The sequence below is a fragment of the Capronia epimyces genome (genome assembly GCF_000585565.1).
Source record: "Capronia epimyces CBS 606.96 chromosome Unknown aczIQ-supercont1.5, whole genome shotgun sequence".
NCBI classification, from domain to species: Eukaryota; Fungi; Ascomycota; class Eurotiomycetes; order Chaetothyriales; family Herpotrichiellaceae; genus Capronia; species Capronia epimyces.
Window position 1 is genome coordinate 1,729,906 of NW_006912908.1, and position 14,362 is coordinate 1,744,267.

A 14,362-nucleotide genomic window follows, 5' to 3' on the forward strand; every position below is an offset into this window, starting at 1 on the left:
GTGCGGCACATCCGCTCACTACCGTTGGTGCTGGCCCCGACAACCCAGGCCTTGTCTGCCGTATTGCCGTGCAACACGGAACCGAACTGAGCAATGATAACGCAAGGATCCCTCGGGAAACTCTGGAATAGAGCTCGCCACCCACGTTTCACCACTTAGGTTCACGGCAAGAAAGCTTAGCCTCCTGCTGCGGTCATCTGTCCTGGCGGTAAGCACAGTAAGTACTAGGTACCTACCTAATCCGTACCCCGTACTATTACATGTAATAATGTGGTAGCAGGATGATCTCCAGGATGACTGACAACCTCTCAGCCTCGGCCATGTACCCGGCGACACAGCCCAAATTGGACCCTCAGTGATGCATGTAGGGAATGAGCCTTGCCTTGGCAACAGAAATTACACTCAGATCCTTCGTACCTCAGATAATACGGATACTGGTACTCCGTACTGGGTGCGTACTGTAGAATTCTACAAACTGAGATCGATTGCTTGCCGCCACTTTCATTTTACCTTCTCTTCTTGTTGCGGAGAGACACCCTACCTCCTACCGTCTGTCGACTCGGTGCCCAGCTTGAATATGCTAATTATATCATGCTGTCATCACGGAAATCTCTGCTTCTCGTGTGATCGTCGATCATCCACCGGCCAAGGCTCGCACTCCATTGGCAACTTCATGGCACGTCGAAAACGGTTGTCGGCATCATGACTTTGGTATGGTCCGGGGCAACCTTCGAGAATATTTCCATTACGGAGGAGAGAATGGAGGCCAAATTAAGGGTCTGCCTCGTGATGCCCGTCTGGCATAACGTTAGAGCGGCAACTCTCCGCCACCTAAAAATAGAGTACCGGCCATTTTTGACGTCATCCTATCATATCCTAAATCTTTTTCACGAGACTCAATATCGCTACAATATCAATTGCGGTTTTGACATCATGTACTACTTCAGACGATGTTACGTATATTGCCAGGTGCCGCTCTTGCCGAAAAGTTTGCTGATATCCTACATGCTTTGCCTTGTGAGCTAAGGTAAGCGTAGCAGAGGAACGGGTTGCAGTTCTCAACGTAACCCTCCAAAATCTTCTCCAGCAGCGTGCCGCGACCCTGGCCTCAAATATGGGAGTGACTAGGTTTACAACGCAAGGCATACATACTGTGTCGGTGTGTCTGAGCCCCTTGGGATCGGCCCTACCAATACCAGTCGGCCATGTCGGCCTCCCGTCAACCGAGAGCCTACAGTACATGCCGCACATGATGCCCACCTTTCCGTACTCACGATGATACCTCGACACTTCGTTCTTCTGCAACCGAAGACGCTATTGATGGTCACTCTTTGGCCGAATCCTCAGGAAGTCCTGAGACCCGCAGCAAAATGCAAGGCGCTCGGGCGGCCAGCCCAGACATCAAGACCGCAGTCAAGCAAGAATCTTCAGGGGCCCTACATGCAGGTTTAGACTCTCTACAGGTCGATAGATAGTACACCAAAGTGCCATGTTTGAGATGTTAGAAGTCGCCTGATCCAATGTGACATTTTTGGCCTTCTAACCAGAATGTTTAGCTCCATCGTACATTTCTACAGGGCAAATGGCGAGCAGATCTCTGTTGCCCTTCCTGCGATGCCCCTCTCTTCCTCGGGCAGGAGCGCTATACCAAACCAGGTCTTAAGAGCTATTATTCTTTCGTGTTCAGTTTTCGCCTCGACGACCACTTCCTTTGCCGCCTCACCGAGTCGTCTCTCTATCACGTTGCCGGACAAAATGACAGTACCCAAGGGTTTAGTGCGGGTTTCGTCGTCTACCAAAGTCTTGACCAGGACCAAACGGTGAGTGAACCAACTCCGGGGATCTTGGCTGGTGCGATAGTTGATGATTTCGAAATCTGCTGGCAACCATTCCAGTTCAGAGAAGCAAAAGCCACCCGCCCAGGCTGGATTGGTGGTGTTGCGGGTTTCGAGCACCCAGAGGAATTGTGAAGAGTCGGTATTTGGCGCGATCGGACGATAGACAAGACGAACCTCTGCACCAGGGACAGATTTGTACACCGCATCGGAACCCTTGATCAGCGGAAGGGGACGGACGGCCGATTGAGAGCCAAAGCCTACATCAACTAGGTATTTCTGGTTGTTAATGGTAACCAGGATAACTTCATGCTCCCAGCCGGCAAACCCTTCGGGGGGCTTCCCCTGTGGGCCATGACTGACTCTGGCACCAGTCACGTATGATTGATAGCCCAGGGATCTCAAGACGGTGGCGAAGAAGGCATTGTTCTCCATGCAGTAGCCACCGAGCTTCCTCTCGACGATCTTGTGAAAGAGGGCCTCGGGATCGAGCGTGATGGTGCGATGCCAGGAATAGTGTAGAGCGACATTGCCCCAAGGATTGAAGCCCAGTTGGCGGATTTGGAGACTTGCCAATGCGGTCAGCGGGTCGGCTTGGATCTCGGCTTCCAAGGTAGCAAGGGTGTAGGTTGGATCTGGGGCGATGCAGGCAACATAGGCGGCCAGCTGGTCGGTCGTGTAGGTTGGACGGTGAGAGAGTGATGAGGCTTCAGGTATGGGAGTCATGGTGACGGTATTGGTGTTGTTTTCCAGGTGCGCAAGGTGTGCAAGGTGCGCCGGATCGTGCCAGGGGGGACGGAGCGGGGGAACGGAGCGGGCGGCTTAGTACTGAGTACGGATACTGTCTGTACATACTCTGTACCTACCGGTAGGTCCTAGGTACGGATATCATGTCTGTCGAGGTACCGAAGTTGTGCTGATGTGTACGGAGTATGTACTTTACCTTACGTACTGTAGGAGTACGGACGGAGTGCCTTAGCCGTCGGCAGCCTGCAGCCTGCAGCCGTGATAAGCGAGCGAACAAATGAAAGGCCCTTTATTAGCCTCCTCTAATCATGCGTACAGTAGGCAGTGAATCAATCCCCGATCCGATGGGAAAGGGTCAGGCACAGGCAACATCATCCCTGATTCCTCCTCGTCGCCAGTTACTGTCCTGTGGGTTTCCTTATACCGTCTCCAAGCAGAGCATCTGCATTTACGGAGTACTCAATGCTCACAGCACCTCCACTGCTGTCCTGCCCACCAACTTCGAACATTGCCTGCGCCACCTTCCAGTCCAACTGCGTGCCATCGTGATCGACCTAAGGAACCCGCAACTTGAGCCTGAAACCCCACCGGCAAGCTCCCAAGACCAACCAGGTTGACATTTCCCTTTCGCCGAACATGAGCCCGAAGCCGGTTCGATAGCTCTCTCGCAATCATGAAGGATACTCTTCGCAAGAAGCCCAAAGCTAGCTCTAGCGGCGATGACCTCGACACCGCTGCTCAATCATCCGAATCTGTCTCTCCTAATCCCTGGGTCAACGAGGCGTTTCCTGCCGCCGACGGCGAACTTCTCTCTCCCCAGGCATCCAAAGCCTCCAAGAGCTCTGACACCACCTCTCCTGACCAAAGTGTTAGCGTTATCCCGCCAACCACAGACACAGAAGAAAGGTCCCAATCACGTCCACCAGCTACTCAACATCTGAACGTCCCCGATGTGAGCAATGGCACCGAGGAGCCGGTCAAGCCAACTCGTCGAAGAAAGACGATTACCAAGACTCCTCATACTTTTGAACTAGAAGTCGACCTCAATCCCACCAAACAAACGGAACAACCACCGCTATCAACCATGGAGCCACCCAAGCAAGAGATGCCTGGGCCCAAGAAGAAAAAACGTGTATCTCAACCACCTCTACCCAATGGCAACTCCACCGGTGCGGTCACCATCAGTGCAGTGGCATCAACTCAGCCATCAACTCGGTCAAACTCTCCTGGGCCAGCTCCTACTATTTCCGCCGTCGCCTCTCCATCTACACCAGTTCAATCGCCTCCACCTCCTTCTACCACCGTTCCTTCTCCATTATCACCCAAAACAGCCACGTCGGCTGGTACTCCCGTGAACCCCTTTACCACGCACCGGCCTAAGAAGTCCATTTCTTCATCTACCGCCCAAGCTGCTGCATCTAATCCATGCCGCTTCACACCTCCACCTCTTCCAAAAGAGGCTTTTCATGGCAAAGTTGTGGTCCTCACGAATGGAGCCAGCCAGACTGGAAAGTCTCTGGTCCGCCAATTTCACTCTGCAGGATGCCGCGTCATATTTGGCGACACCAACAGCGACCAAGCCCGCAAACTGATCTGCAGTCTGGGGCCTCCTCACATTGTACACTTCAACAAATGCGATATGACCAAGTATTCTGACATTTTGGAATTGTTCAAACTCGCCATCACCATGTACGGCCGTGTGGACCATGCCATTTTCGGCGTCGGTGACGACGGGGGCCAAACATGCACTGTTGGGGAGGGCGAGAAGGGTTGGTTCGAGGACCGTAAGGGCTTCAACAAGACCGCCCGGATGGCTTACTCCGAGGTCGAAACGGAGCCAACTGGGTTAGGCGACGTCATGACGGCCAGCATTCGTTTTGCGCGAATTGCTCTAGCATATCTCAAATACTCACCCAGAACGAAAGCGAAGAAGTCAATCGTGAACCCTTACTCCACACCACAGCCTGATTCGACGGCATCCGAGCCGGGAAAAGACGACCGGAGTCTCACATTCATCACCAGTATCGCGGCTTTCAAAGATACACCTCTCCTACCTATCTACCAGGCCACCCAACACTCCATTCTAGGTCTAGTACGCAGTTTACGTACCACAATAGATCCCGATCCCCAGAGAGACGGCGTACGGATCAACGCCGTGGCGACCAATATCATGGTGCCGTGTGCCATCGCCCAATCTGGTGGACGCATGTCAGTCCAGCTTCCTCCCGACCGGCCTGAAGACATTGCACAGGTGGTCGCGGGTGTCGTTGCGACCAACTCGTCCACAGCGGCCTCAACCGAGGCTGGAGGCGACACGGGCATCACGAACGGCGGCGGGATCTGGTACGAAAAGGGGTTCGAAAGGGGCGTGCGCGAACGCTATTTGCACGGTCGAGTGATTTACAGTGTGGGTGTCCTTTGTTGGGATGTTCAAGAGGGTTTGGATCGAAGTGAACCTGTGTGGATAGGTGCGAGGCCGAGCGAGGCGCTAGCAAAGGGGATGGGCGGACTGAATTTGACTGCAGGAGGAACTGGTGCTAGTGCTGGTGCTGGTGCTGGCGGTAGTTGGATCTTGGATCTCTCTTGAATCGGACCAGCAAAGAGCTAAATATTTAGGCGCATGTGAGAAAAGCTCCTCTACTACCAGCTAACTGTCAAACTTAGGCGCATTCACAGCCTTCTCTTGTGGCAGGGAATGTATAATTGGCACGGCAAACAACCGAGAAGCCAGTGTATCCGTACGAGGCTGAGGCTAAGGTATGTGCTAGGCGAGCAGGAATTGCTAGTGTTGCCTTCTCGGTCCCCTTTCCTTTGGCCGCTACTATGTGATTGTGTACAGCCTCAAATGCTTAGGTACCTATCAGTAGGCATGTGTAAAATCTGAAACGACCTGCCCGGGTCATTATATGTACTCTGTACTCCGTACGGTAGGAGTCATCCGGTCCACTGCAGTGTAGTGCTCACTCAAGTTGCCACAACACGCCACAGTTTATATCTGTCAATGCTTGAGCCCTGGATGAACGTTTCGACAGAGATCTCCTGGGTATATATTTTATCTGAAAGAAAGACAAACAGATTAAGACAAACAGATTATGTATTGATTGGTGTATCATAAGGAGTGCAATATCAGTATCGAAGCATGACATATATTCAACCCCTCCTCCATTTTAACTCCACCTCCCCTTCAAAGACTGACACCATTTATGCCCAATAAACCACCCTCAACCCTACTATATACACAAGATGAGAGAATGAAGCCATCTTGTGTCGGATTCTTATCAGACTCAACCAACAGCCCACGATTGCCTTATCAGACTGGAGGATGTTTTGTCCGTCATGGTCATATGGTTGCTCATGGGACCCCAATATTCAAGACATTTCTGCTTGTCCTAGAAGGGGTAATAAACCAAGGTCCAGGTAGTGAGTCCTATGGGAACCACGGAGGCTCAGGAAACAACAATGAGGTCCACGTCGGTCGATTGAAACCTATCCAAGTCGACGTCCCAACATATTCCAGGACATACAAGGTGAATTGACATCGAGGCGCAATTAGTCGGTAGAGGAGTGCTCGTTGGCAGGAAGATGATACTTCCAGGTGTCGTAAGGGGCACATTGCGTATAACCAGTCGGGGCACGGACACCGCGGATCGTAGAACCGCCATCAGCTCGCTGGAGTGTCTTGTGTCGACAATGGATGACGTGGTCGTAGGAAATCAACTCCATAATAAGAGGTTCTTGATTTCTCATGGCACGAACCAGTTTCTCCCAGGCGTAGATACAGTGGGTTACGTGGTAGTCTTGAGCCACGTAAACCGCATCGTGTTCGCCCTTTCTCATCTCTTCCAAGGTATAACTTGTTGTCGCTGAGGAATCAACATACCACGTCCAGTTACCCACATCCAGGAAGCGGTTTGAGAGAACTTCGTCGAAGCAAGCTGCGGGCGTCCAGAGTTGCATCATCACGTCAAAGACACAACCTTTCGCGCGAGCTTCATCTGCTGAATATCCACAGTTTTGGATTGTGTCGGCAGAGGGGATCGCATCGGTCTCCGTACCGGTATTGGTACCATCCAAGACAACGGTTGGGAGTGCACTGGTCGATGTCTTCGTGGACGTGGCTAGGACGGCATCGGCACCGGCGGTGGCAGTGGCGGCCGGAGTGGTCCCGGACTTATACGAGACCACGGCAGATGAGATTGTAGCCAGCACAGCTGCAATCACGGCAACAAAGAGTGTCCCCGTCGCAAGCGAAAGCAGGATTGACTGCTTGCCCCATCCCGATTTCACCGGCCCCTCCTTCTCCGCGAGGGGAAAGGATTCATCGTTTGCTGAGACCGAGCGGTAGTGGTGATTAAGGCCCATTCTGGCGGTTTCAAGGCGATGCCGGAGATTCGAGAGTGGTTATTCGAGGATGGTCCGCGTGATTGGTGAAAAGACGCGTGGAGTGGCAAAAAAGGTGTCGCGATGGACGAGGAAAGAGGGCAACTGGACAGGGGTCGCCCGAAGGGACAAATAGAGAACTTATAAACGAGTGCGAGTTGCCGCTGCAACAGGATGCCGAGGGGGGGAGGATGCGATCGAGTCGAGGGTTGATGGATGTGCAATAGGTTATGAAATAGTTCGAGAAGTTGTTGTTGGAGGGAGAGGAGGGTGTTTTTCAGTGACCAAGAACCTGCTCAGCTGCGGCTCGCTGGTGTCTCTGGATCGGCGGTCCACTGGCCCTAAGCCTGGCCAGAGCCTGTGTTATAGGTTGTAGGCGAGCGATCAGGGGGCGGACAGCGCAAGAGACGAATGGAAAGAGGACTGACGGGCTCGGTCAACCCACTCGCCTCTCAGGGCCTTTTTGGGTTTGGCCTGTGCACACCTTCGACGTTGCTAGAATCACGAGATGCCGGGGGTCAATTTTACATTATCGATAAGAAATTGCGCCCAGGCTGCGCCCTCGGAAAGGGGCGACACCTACGATACCCTGGAGGCTGTAAGGACAGTACTGAGCTTGTCACCTGAGAGGCTTGTCACCTGAGAGGCTCCTTTTCCGCAGACATCACCTGTCTCTGAGCACCACGCAATTTTACCTGCTGTCTGTCAATGCATGTTGCTGTTACTAACCCACCATACCTAAACCTGGCCTATCGCCAGTGAGCCCCTAAGCCTTGGTGGTGTCAACGCATGCATTTTGCTATTTTCTCCTCGTCACTCTCTACCTCCTCAGTTTGCCCAGTTATTCGAACGATTTATCTGTACGGAGTCCTTCCCGAGCACGGTACTCCGTACGGGTATGGTAGGCGCCTTCAGTGTCGAACCCCAGAAAAATCAGGCTGCAGAATAACGCTTCAGCCACAGCCGTCTAGCCGAAGCACAGCTAAGTGGCTCAATGGCCCCTCGACTCTCAGGCAGACACCAAAGAGGCCAATCATCTTGTCGTATTCGTATCTCCAGCCTATAATGCGAGCCTCCATGCCTTCCATTCGATCGAAAGTGATGTAACATATTTATATGTCACTCTCGCTTTACAGCCTTGTGATGCGAGTGTTTTGCTGACCTTAGTGTTTATATTTTACCTCAATTTCTCCCTGCGAAAGACAGAAGACGCAGTTTCTTCACGTATCTAGGACCAGATATCAGGAAACATGGGCAAACTCAATACTGCCCACCCTCCTACGAGAGAAGTCTCGACGAGCTTCCCCCGCATGGAACCTCCTCCGCCCTATGAAGCATCTGTCCGATCCTCCTCCTCTGCTAACAGCAATGACCGCCTTTACCCACAAGGAGACAGCCAGGCGCAGTCGCGGTCACAGTCACAACCACAACCACAAGTCCAGCAGCTCCAGATTGAACAGCAATCTCCGACGGGACAGAGCGATCCCGACAATAAGAGGAAGACGGAAGACGGTTGCTGTACATTTGGCGACGGCGCAACAGGGTGTATGGTCTATGGAGATCATTCAGAAGGTCAATAAGATTCCACAGGCCTGCCGCTTTGCAGATTTACCAGGCAGACTGACCGTGCTCCAGGTTGCCTGGTTTATGGCGACAACGCAAACGGATGGTGGGTATTCCCTATGATGGCGAGCAATGAGGTCTTTTTCATCGACCTTTGTAAACCGTGGTTGGGCAGAGAACTATTGCAGTGCCCTACAATGCTGGTCGTTGCAATCTATTGTACTCAGTTGGAGGTTACCCAGATGCCTCTTCACTGAACACCTGCGTGCAGTTCAAGTCCGACCCTTGCGATTGTGGCTATTGACAAGCTCTCCGGCCCGACACGAAGTTTGTCGGCTGTGGACTGTCAACTCTGAAACAAGAGCTAATCTGATCTCTCAACAGTCTCAATTACGAGTCCCGTGAAGGATGTTGCCTTTGGAGAGCGACAGGCGGCGGGTAAGCTGAGATTTTGACAAGATAACCGAGACTTTCAGAACCAACTGATTGTGATGTGCCAGGTGTCTGAACTTCAACACGAAGAAGTCAGGCTGTATGCAGTGCGGCTGAGACTTGGGGAAACTACACGTTTAGATCGCATCGGGCGGCTTTATCGCGTTAATGATGTTTCCGGGATAAGAGTATCATCGGCAACCACTTTATGAGATATTCTCTGCAGATTTCTGTCAGGCGTTCTTGGACCATGATTTGTTGTGGGCAGGTCCCGTCAACCTAGCAAGAGGAACAATCTCAGGCAGCACATTTGCAATCATGCTCGGATTCGTCCAGAAGCTCAATGTTACTACTACCTATCTTTGAGCCGATGGGACACACTGACTCTTTCAGGTGTCTCCCAATATTTGTTCAGACCTGGGAAGGGAAGGTCGGCTCAGCCGCTGGTCACACCTTACACCTTGGAGCCAAGGAGAACACTGACTTGAAGTGGTTAAGCCCACTGGCGTGCGACAGCGGACTTGGAGCAACTCGCCCATCCTAGGCCACGCCAAAGCTCGTATTGCTTCCATTCAATGCATGTATACAGCCAACGGCTCTGATATGGAAAATATGGTGCAGTCTGTTCGGCCGGCGTTGCTGTGAGCCTGCTTACACTGTTCCCGCGGCAGGTGGATGACGGTAGCCAGACATCTCACGGTCGGGTTGCCTTGCATCATCTAGATCTTGATACACCCAATCTTTGGATTCTGGTGTGATAGCCCCCATCAAAGGAAGGAATGATTCCGTTTCCCGTTCGCGATAACCTTTCAACTTGTGCATGCTCTGCTCCACCCGTGATTTGTGGTTGTAGCTCGCGTGTCGTGGCGCCATTGGTCCACGCAAGCACTCTTGATTCTCTGGGTATCATGACTCCATATGGGTACCAACAACTTCCCAGGTAGTGTTGCTATGTTGTGACATATGAACACCTTGAAGCCGATCCACTGGCACACCGGACAAACTTACGCAGTCGTGGTTAGCTGGCCATATCACGGGCCTGGTAGGGCATCTGTCACAACTGATCTCTCTATACGAGTAGCCCGCTCGCATATCCCTCGACTTCGTGTCAAGTTGCCAATGGTGTGGTACCGGAAGACAGATGTGTATGTACACTGTGGATACCCGTACAGTGAGCAGTCGGACTAACTGCTAGCTGCTAGCTGCTGAACCACCTTCCCTCCATCCTACGCCGTACTACTCCCTTAGTTGCGCATTGGCATCAAAATGACATGGGGCGTGAATGGCTTTGAGAGTGGCCGCAGATCGAAGAGCAGGGTGTGAATGGTAGGGAGGACGAGAAGACCCGAATTGGCAGAGACAATGAGGGACCACTAACTGGCCTGCATGTCATGTCAGCAACGTCCGAGATCTTCCTCTTTGCTCTTCCTCCGGGAATGTTATAAATGGCGGCAATGGGGTCGTTTCTGAGTCCCGTCCCCGACTCTCACCACTCCCGGTATTGGACAGTACAGACACGATCGAGCGAACCAAACAAACCGGACAGAGGTGAGTGAGAAGCCCCATACACGGACTACCTCCTGCCTTGTCAGAGTCCTGACCGAGAGACCGCTACAGACACGTACAGACACGACCATCTTCTCGATCCAGCGGGGCCCCCGAGATATCCAAGACGTACGTTACGAGCGGAAACCCAGAAAAGAGTCGGAGATAGAGTCATTGAACGTGCCTTAACGCTCGATGCCAGTCACTTACCAGTCACTGGATAGTGTCTCGACATAAGGGTAAACCAGCAGTACATTACTACTACGAGTGCACTGTTTCAGCGTTGTTGCCGTATCGACACAACAAAAGACTCCTTAGACGTTCCATCACTCTTGTGTGTGCTGATCAAGCTAATTCTGCACTGAGTGTGCTCTCTCTCGCTTCCTGCTCCCCAACGCGGTGTCTCATATCCGCCGGTCGACCTTGAATCCTCACCTGCCACGAAATACGCCAACATGTCCTCCTCTTCATACGACTACATCATCATAGGTGGGGGTGTCGCCGGCTTAACGCTTGCGTCGCGGCTCTCCAAGCTCCTCCCACGCAGTGAAACCAAGCAGATCCTCGTCCTAGAAGCCGGCACCGACCCATCAAAAGCCGACTATATCCTCTCGTCCACCGGATACCATCTCGCCCGTGAATCAGAGCATGCATATATTTTGGACGTGGAAGCAAACCCGCACCTCAACAGACGCGCAGCCCAGGTCAGCGTCGGCAAGGCTTTGAGTGGCAGCGGAGCCATCAATGGCAGTGCCTGGACGCGAGGGCCAAAGGTCGACTATGACTACTGGGCGAAACTGGTGGGTGACGATGCCTGGTCATACGACAAGCTACTGCCGTTCTTCCGCAAGACGGAACAAGTCGTCGATGGGCAAGGAGAGCCCATAGCGGAGACGGAGAGAGACGAAATCCATCACGGCTACGACGGAACCCTGAAGGTCGTGCCGATGAAAGCCAATCATCCAAGTCGTCATTATCCCCTGCGTGAAACCATCCAGAGGGCATGGGAAGAGGCCGGGGTCAAGTACAACCCGGATGGGAATAACGGAAATCAGAACGGCTTGACGGAGATGGTCGAGCTCTGGGTCAAAGGCCAGCGTCAACTACCGAGCCAGGCCCTGGATCTGTCTCGCGTCGAGATCCGTGATTTCAGTGTCGTGTCGCGCATCACGTTTGACCATTCTGCAGGAGGAGAGCCTGTCGCAACTGGAGTCGACCTTGTGGGTGGGGAACACTTCGGTGCAAACAAGGAGGTCATCCTGAGTGCCGGTGTCTACCATAGCCCACAAGTCTTGATGCTCTCAGGAATCGGAGACCCTACGGTCCTGCAGAAGCACGAGATTCCAACCGTCGTGCCTAATGGCGAGGTCGGTCAAAACCTTGTGGATCATCTGGCGGTCGGAATAACGTGGAAGCTTAAGCACCCTGAAAAAGGGCTAGCCATCGGATCCCCCTTGTTCAACGACCCATCCTATTTCGCTGGCTGGCCGCTGGACTTCATCCTATTTGGCCCCTTGGACGAACCCGGCAACCTGGAGCCGTTAATAAAGGATGCTGCAGACCGAGAATTTCTGCTCCGTCCGGACGCCTCGCATATGGAAATCGTCACCTTGTATGCGCCCATGGGACCGAGACTGACCGGTATCGATGCCGCCATGGATGGAAGCCATGCCAGTTCGATTGCCGTCTGTTTGACCACCACGTCCAAAGGATCCGTGACCATCCGATCTGCCAACTCTGAGGATCCTCCCATCATCGATACAAACTTCAACGCAACAGAGACCGATCGATACATTTCCCGCGAAGCCTTACGAAAAGCGACGTCTGTCTATCTTGAGACCGAGACGGGGCAATCCTTTATCTCTCACGAGGTCACTCCAGAAGGTTATGCGGCGATCACGAGAGATACGACGGATGAAGAGATCGACAAGAGGATTCGGGATTTTGGCTATAGTCTCGACCATCCGATGGGTACTTGTTCAATAGGTAAGGTCGTGGACAGCCATTGTCGGGTGCATGGCGCGAAAGGATTGAGAGTGGTCGATGGCAGTGTGATTCCAGTTCCTCTCGCCTGTCACATCCAAGCCACCGTGTATGCCATTGCCGAGAGGGTCGCCGAGTGGATTGCGAATGGAGAGTAGATGCTTGGTCACGGAGGTGAAACGTGATCCTGAGCCCTGGCCTAAGTCTTTGAATATACTGTGCTGAGTGCCGTGGCGTGCGCTGTTGTTGTTGGATCTGCCGGTGACCGGCGGACAGCGTATGCGGTAAGGGTTGGTATCCGCGATTACGAGAGATGAAGACTTCTCAACAGCTACGGGTAAGATGAAGAGAGTGCCAGCATTCGCACGTCTCGGGTGCCGGCGGAGGATGGTTACGGCAGGCTAGAGGCCTGAGGGGCTGCTCCTTAGCCTATTGTTCAACCTCAGGAGCAGTCCCCAGCTTCAGCCTCATCATATACATATGTCATTTAGTCACATGAGGTAGTTAGAGGTCTCCCCAGGCCCCATTTCATAGAAAACGAGGAACCTTTCGATCTCTGTTTGTTACCTTTCAATCTGCCAGAAACGGGAGTTCACCAAAGGTCATTTTGTTATCTCTGATTGGACACCTATGCTTATTACTTGTATTTTGGTAGCAGAAGGCCTCAATCCCTTTTCTCTCCTCCTTATCTGTCCATCCCTCCACCCTTTTCTCTCCTCCTCATTATCTGTCCATTCCTCCTCTCCTCCTCATCATCTGTCCATCCCTCCAGACTGACGCGCGCATGCCGTCCTTGGACAGGAATCACCCCACAACCACCTACCATTTCCACTGCGCGGTCTCGGCGAATTGCTTCCAGGTATTCTTCTTGGCGCCAGCGACTAGAAACTGATCACTCTCGGCCTGGTCCTTCTCGGCGCCCTTGCCAAAGTAGCTGTAGTCGCGGATCAAGATCATGTTCTGGGTCAACTCCTCGGCAATCCTGTTCCCCAGGGAGGCGGCGGACTCGACGCTGGCGGGCTGCTGGACGAACACAACGTCTTTACCCGTGACTTCGGACAAGGTATCAGTGATCTGGCGCGGGTGAAGCCATTCGCTCACGCCCTGGACAGAGACACCGTTGGCCTTTGAAGCGGCCTCGAAGAGGCCCGCGGTGAACAGGCCCGTGTCTTTCTGGATGTCGATCACAGGCACCCAGGTGGTGGTCGGGTCCCAGGGCAGGCTCAAGCTGACCGTACCCGAATCCGGGTCCCGGCCGATCTGGCCGGTCAAGTTGGACATGAAGTAGCCAGGCATGAAGTACGAGACGATCATGTCTCCCTTGACCCGTTCCGCGTACTCGGCCACTTCGGCCTTGGAGTCGAAATGTTCCACCTTGGACAGCTGGCCGTGCGTCAACTGGGTGACGTTCGGCAGAGACGACCAGACGAGGTGTTGGACCCCTTGTTCCTTGCACGCGTCGACAATGTTTTTGCCCTGTTGCGTTTCTCCGCTCTTGGACGTCGTCTCCCAGTAGTTGGTGACGGCGAAGACACCGTACGAACCGGCGATGGCGGCTTTGACGCTGGCAATGTCGTTGAGATCGGCCTTGGCTAGCTCCGCGCCTCGGGATGCCAGTGCCTGAGCCGCCGGCTTGGATGGGTCGCGGGTGATGGCGCGGATCTTGTACTTGGATGATAGGCTGGGGTTGTTCAATATAGCCGACACAGTGCTGCCACCCTGATTGCCCGTGGCACCGAAGACGGTGATGATCTTTGCAGTCATTTTGGAAGTATTTCTCAATGCCGAAGCCGAAGCCGTCTTGACGATTGACGATTTAAAAGTAATTGAGTATGAGTGATCAGTGATGATCAGATTGTTGATGATGATAATATGAT

General features: G+C 53.1%; 6 protein-coding genes across 6 annotated transcripts; 3 read left to right on the forward strand and 3 right to left on the reverse strand.

Moving 5' to 3' along the window:
- Window positions 1–1,571: 1,571 nt before the first annotated feature.
- A1O3_06576 (uncharacterized protein) lies at window positions 1,572–2,561 on the reverse strand (the record flags this gene model as incomplete). Its single annotated transcript, XM_007736694.1, has 1 exon — window positions 1,572–2,561. One exon carries the CDS (start codon window positions 2,559–2,561, stop codon window positions 1,572–1,574), a length of 990 nt encoding a protein of 329 aa, XP_007734884.1.
- Window positions 2,562–3,255: 694 nt separating this feature from the next.
- On the forward strand, window positions 3,256–5,169 carry A1O3_06577 (uncharacterized protein; the record flags this gene model as incomplete). The annotated part of the gene is made up of 1 exon (XM_007736695.1): window positions 3,256–5,169. The coding sequence occupies one exon, from the start codon at window positions 3,256–3,258 to the stop codon at window positions 5,167–5,169; it is 1,914 nt and encodes a 637-aa protein (XP_007734885.1).
- A 962-nt stretch (window positions 5,170–6,131) lies between these two features.
- On the reverse strand, window positions 6,132–6,944 carry A1O3_06578 (uncharacterized protein; the record flags this gene model as incomplete). The annotated part of the gene is made up of 1 exon (XM_007736696.1): window positions 6,132–6,944. One exon carries the CDS (start codon window positions 6,942–6,944, stop codon window positions 6,132–6,134), a length of 813 nt encoding a protein of 270 aa, XP_007734886.1.
- A 1,268-nt stretch (window positions 6,945–8,212) lies between these two features.
- A1O3_06579 (uncharacterized protein) lies at window positions 8,213–8,980 on the forward strand (the record flags this gene model as incomplete). Its single annotated transcript, XM_007736697.1, has 4 exons — window positions 8,213–8,534; window positions 8,598–8,631; window positions 8,797–8,852; window positions 8,910–8,980. The coding sequence occupies 4 exons, from the start codon at window positions 8,213–8,215 to the stop codon at window positions 8,978–8,980; spliced, it is 483 nt and encodes a 160-aa protein (XP_007734887.1).
- Window positions 8,981–10,957: 1,977 nt separating this feature from the next.
- Window positions 10,958–12,643, forward strand: A1O3_06580 (uncharacterized protein; the record flags this gene model as incomplete). The annotated part of the gene is made up of 1 exon (XM_007736698.1): window positions 10,958–12,643. One exon carries the CDS (start codon window positions 10,958–10,960, stop codon window positions 12,641–12,643), a length of 1,686 nt encoding a protein of 561 aa, XP_007734888.1.
- A 661-nt stretch (window positions 12,644–13,304) lies between these two features.
- On the reverse strand, window positions 13,305–14,249 carry A1O3_06581 (uncharacterized protein; the record flags this gene model as incomplete). The annotated part of the gene is made up of 1 exon (XM_007736699.1): window positions 13,305–14,249. One exon carries the CDS (start codon window positions 14,247–14,249, stop codon window positions 13,305–13,307), a length of 945 nt encoding a protein of 314 aa, XP_007734889.1.
- Window positions 14,250–14,362: the final 113 nt, after the last annotated feature.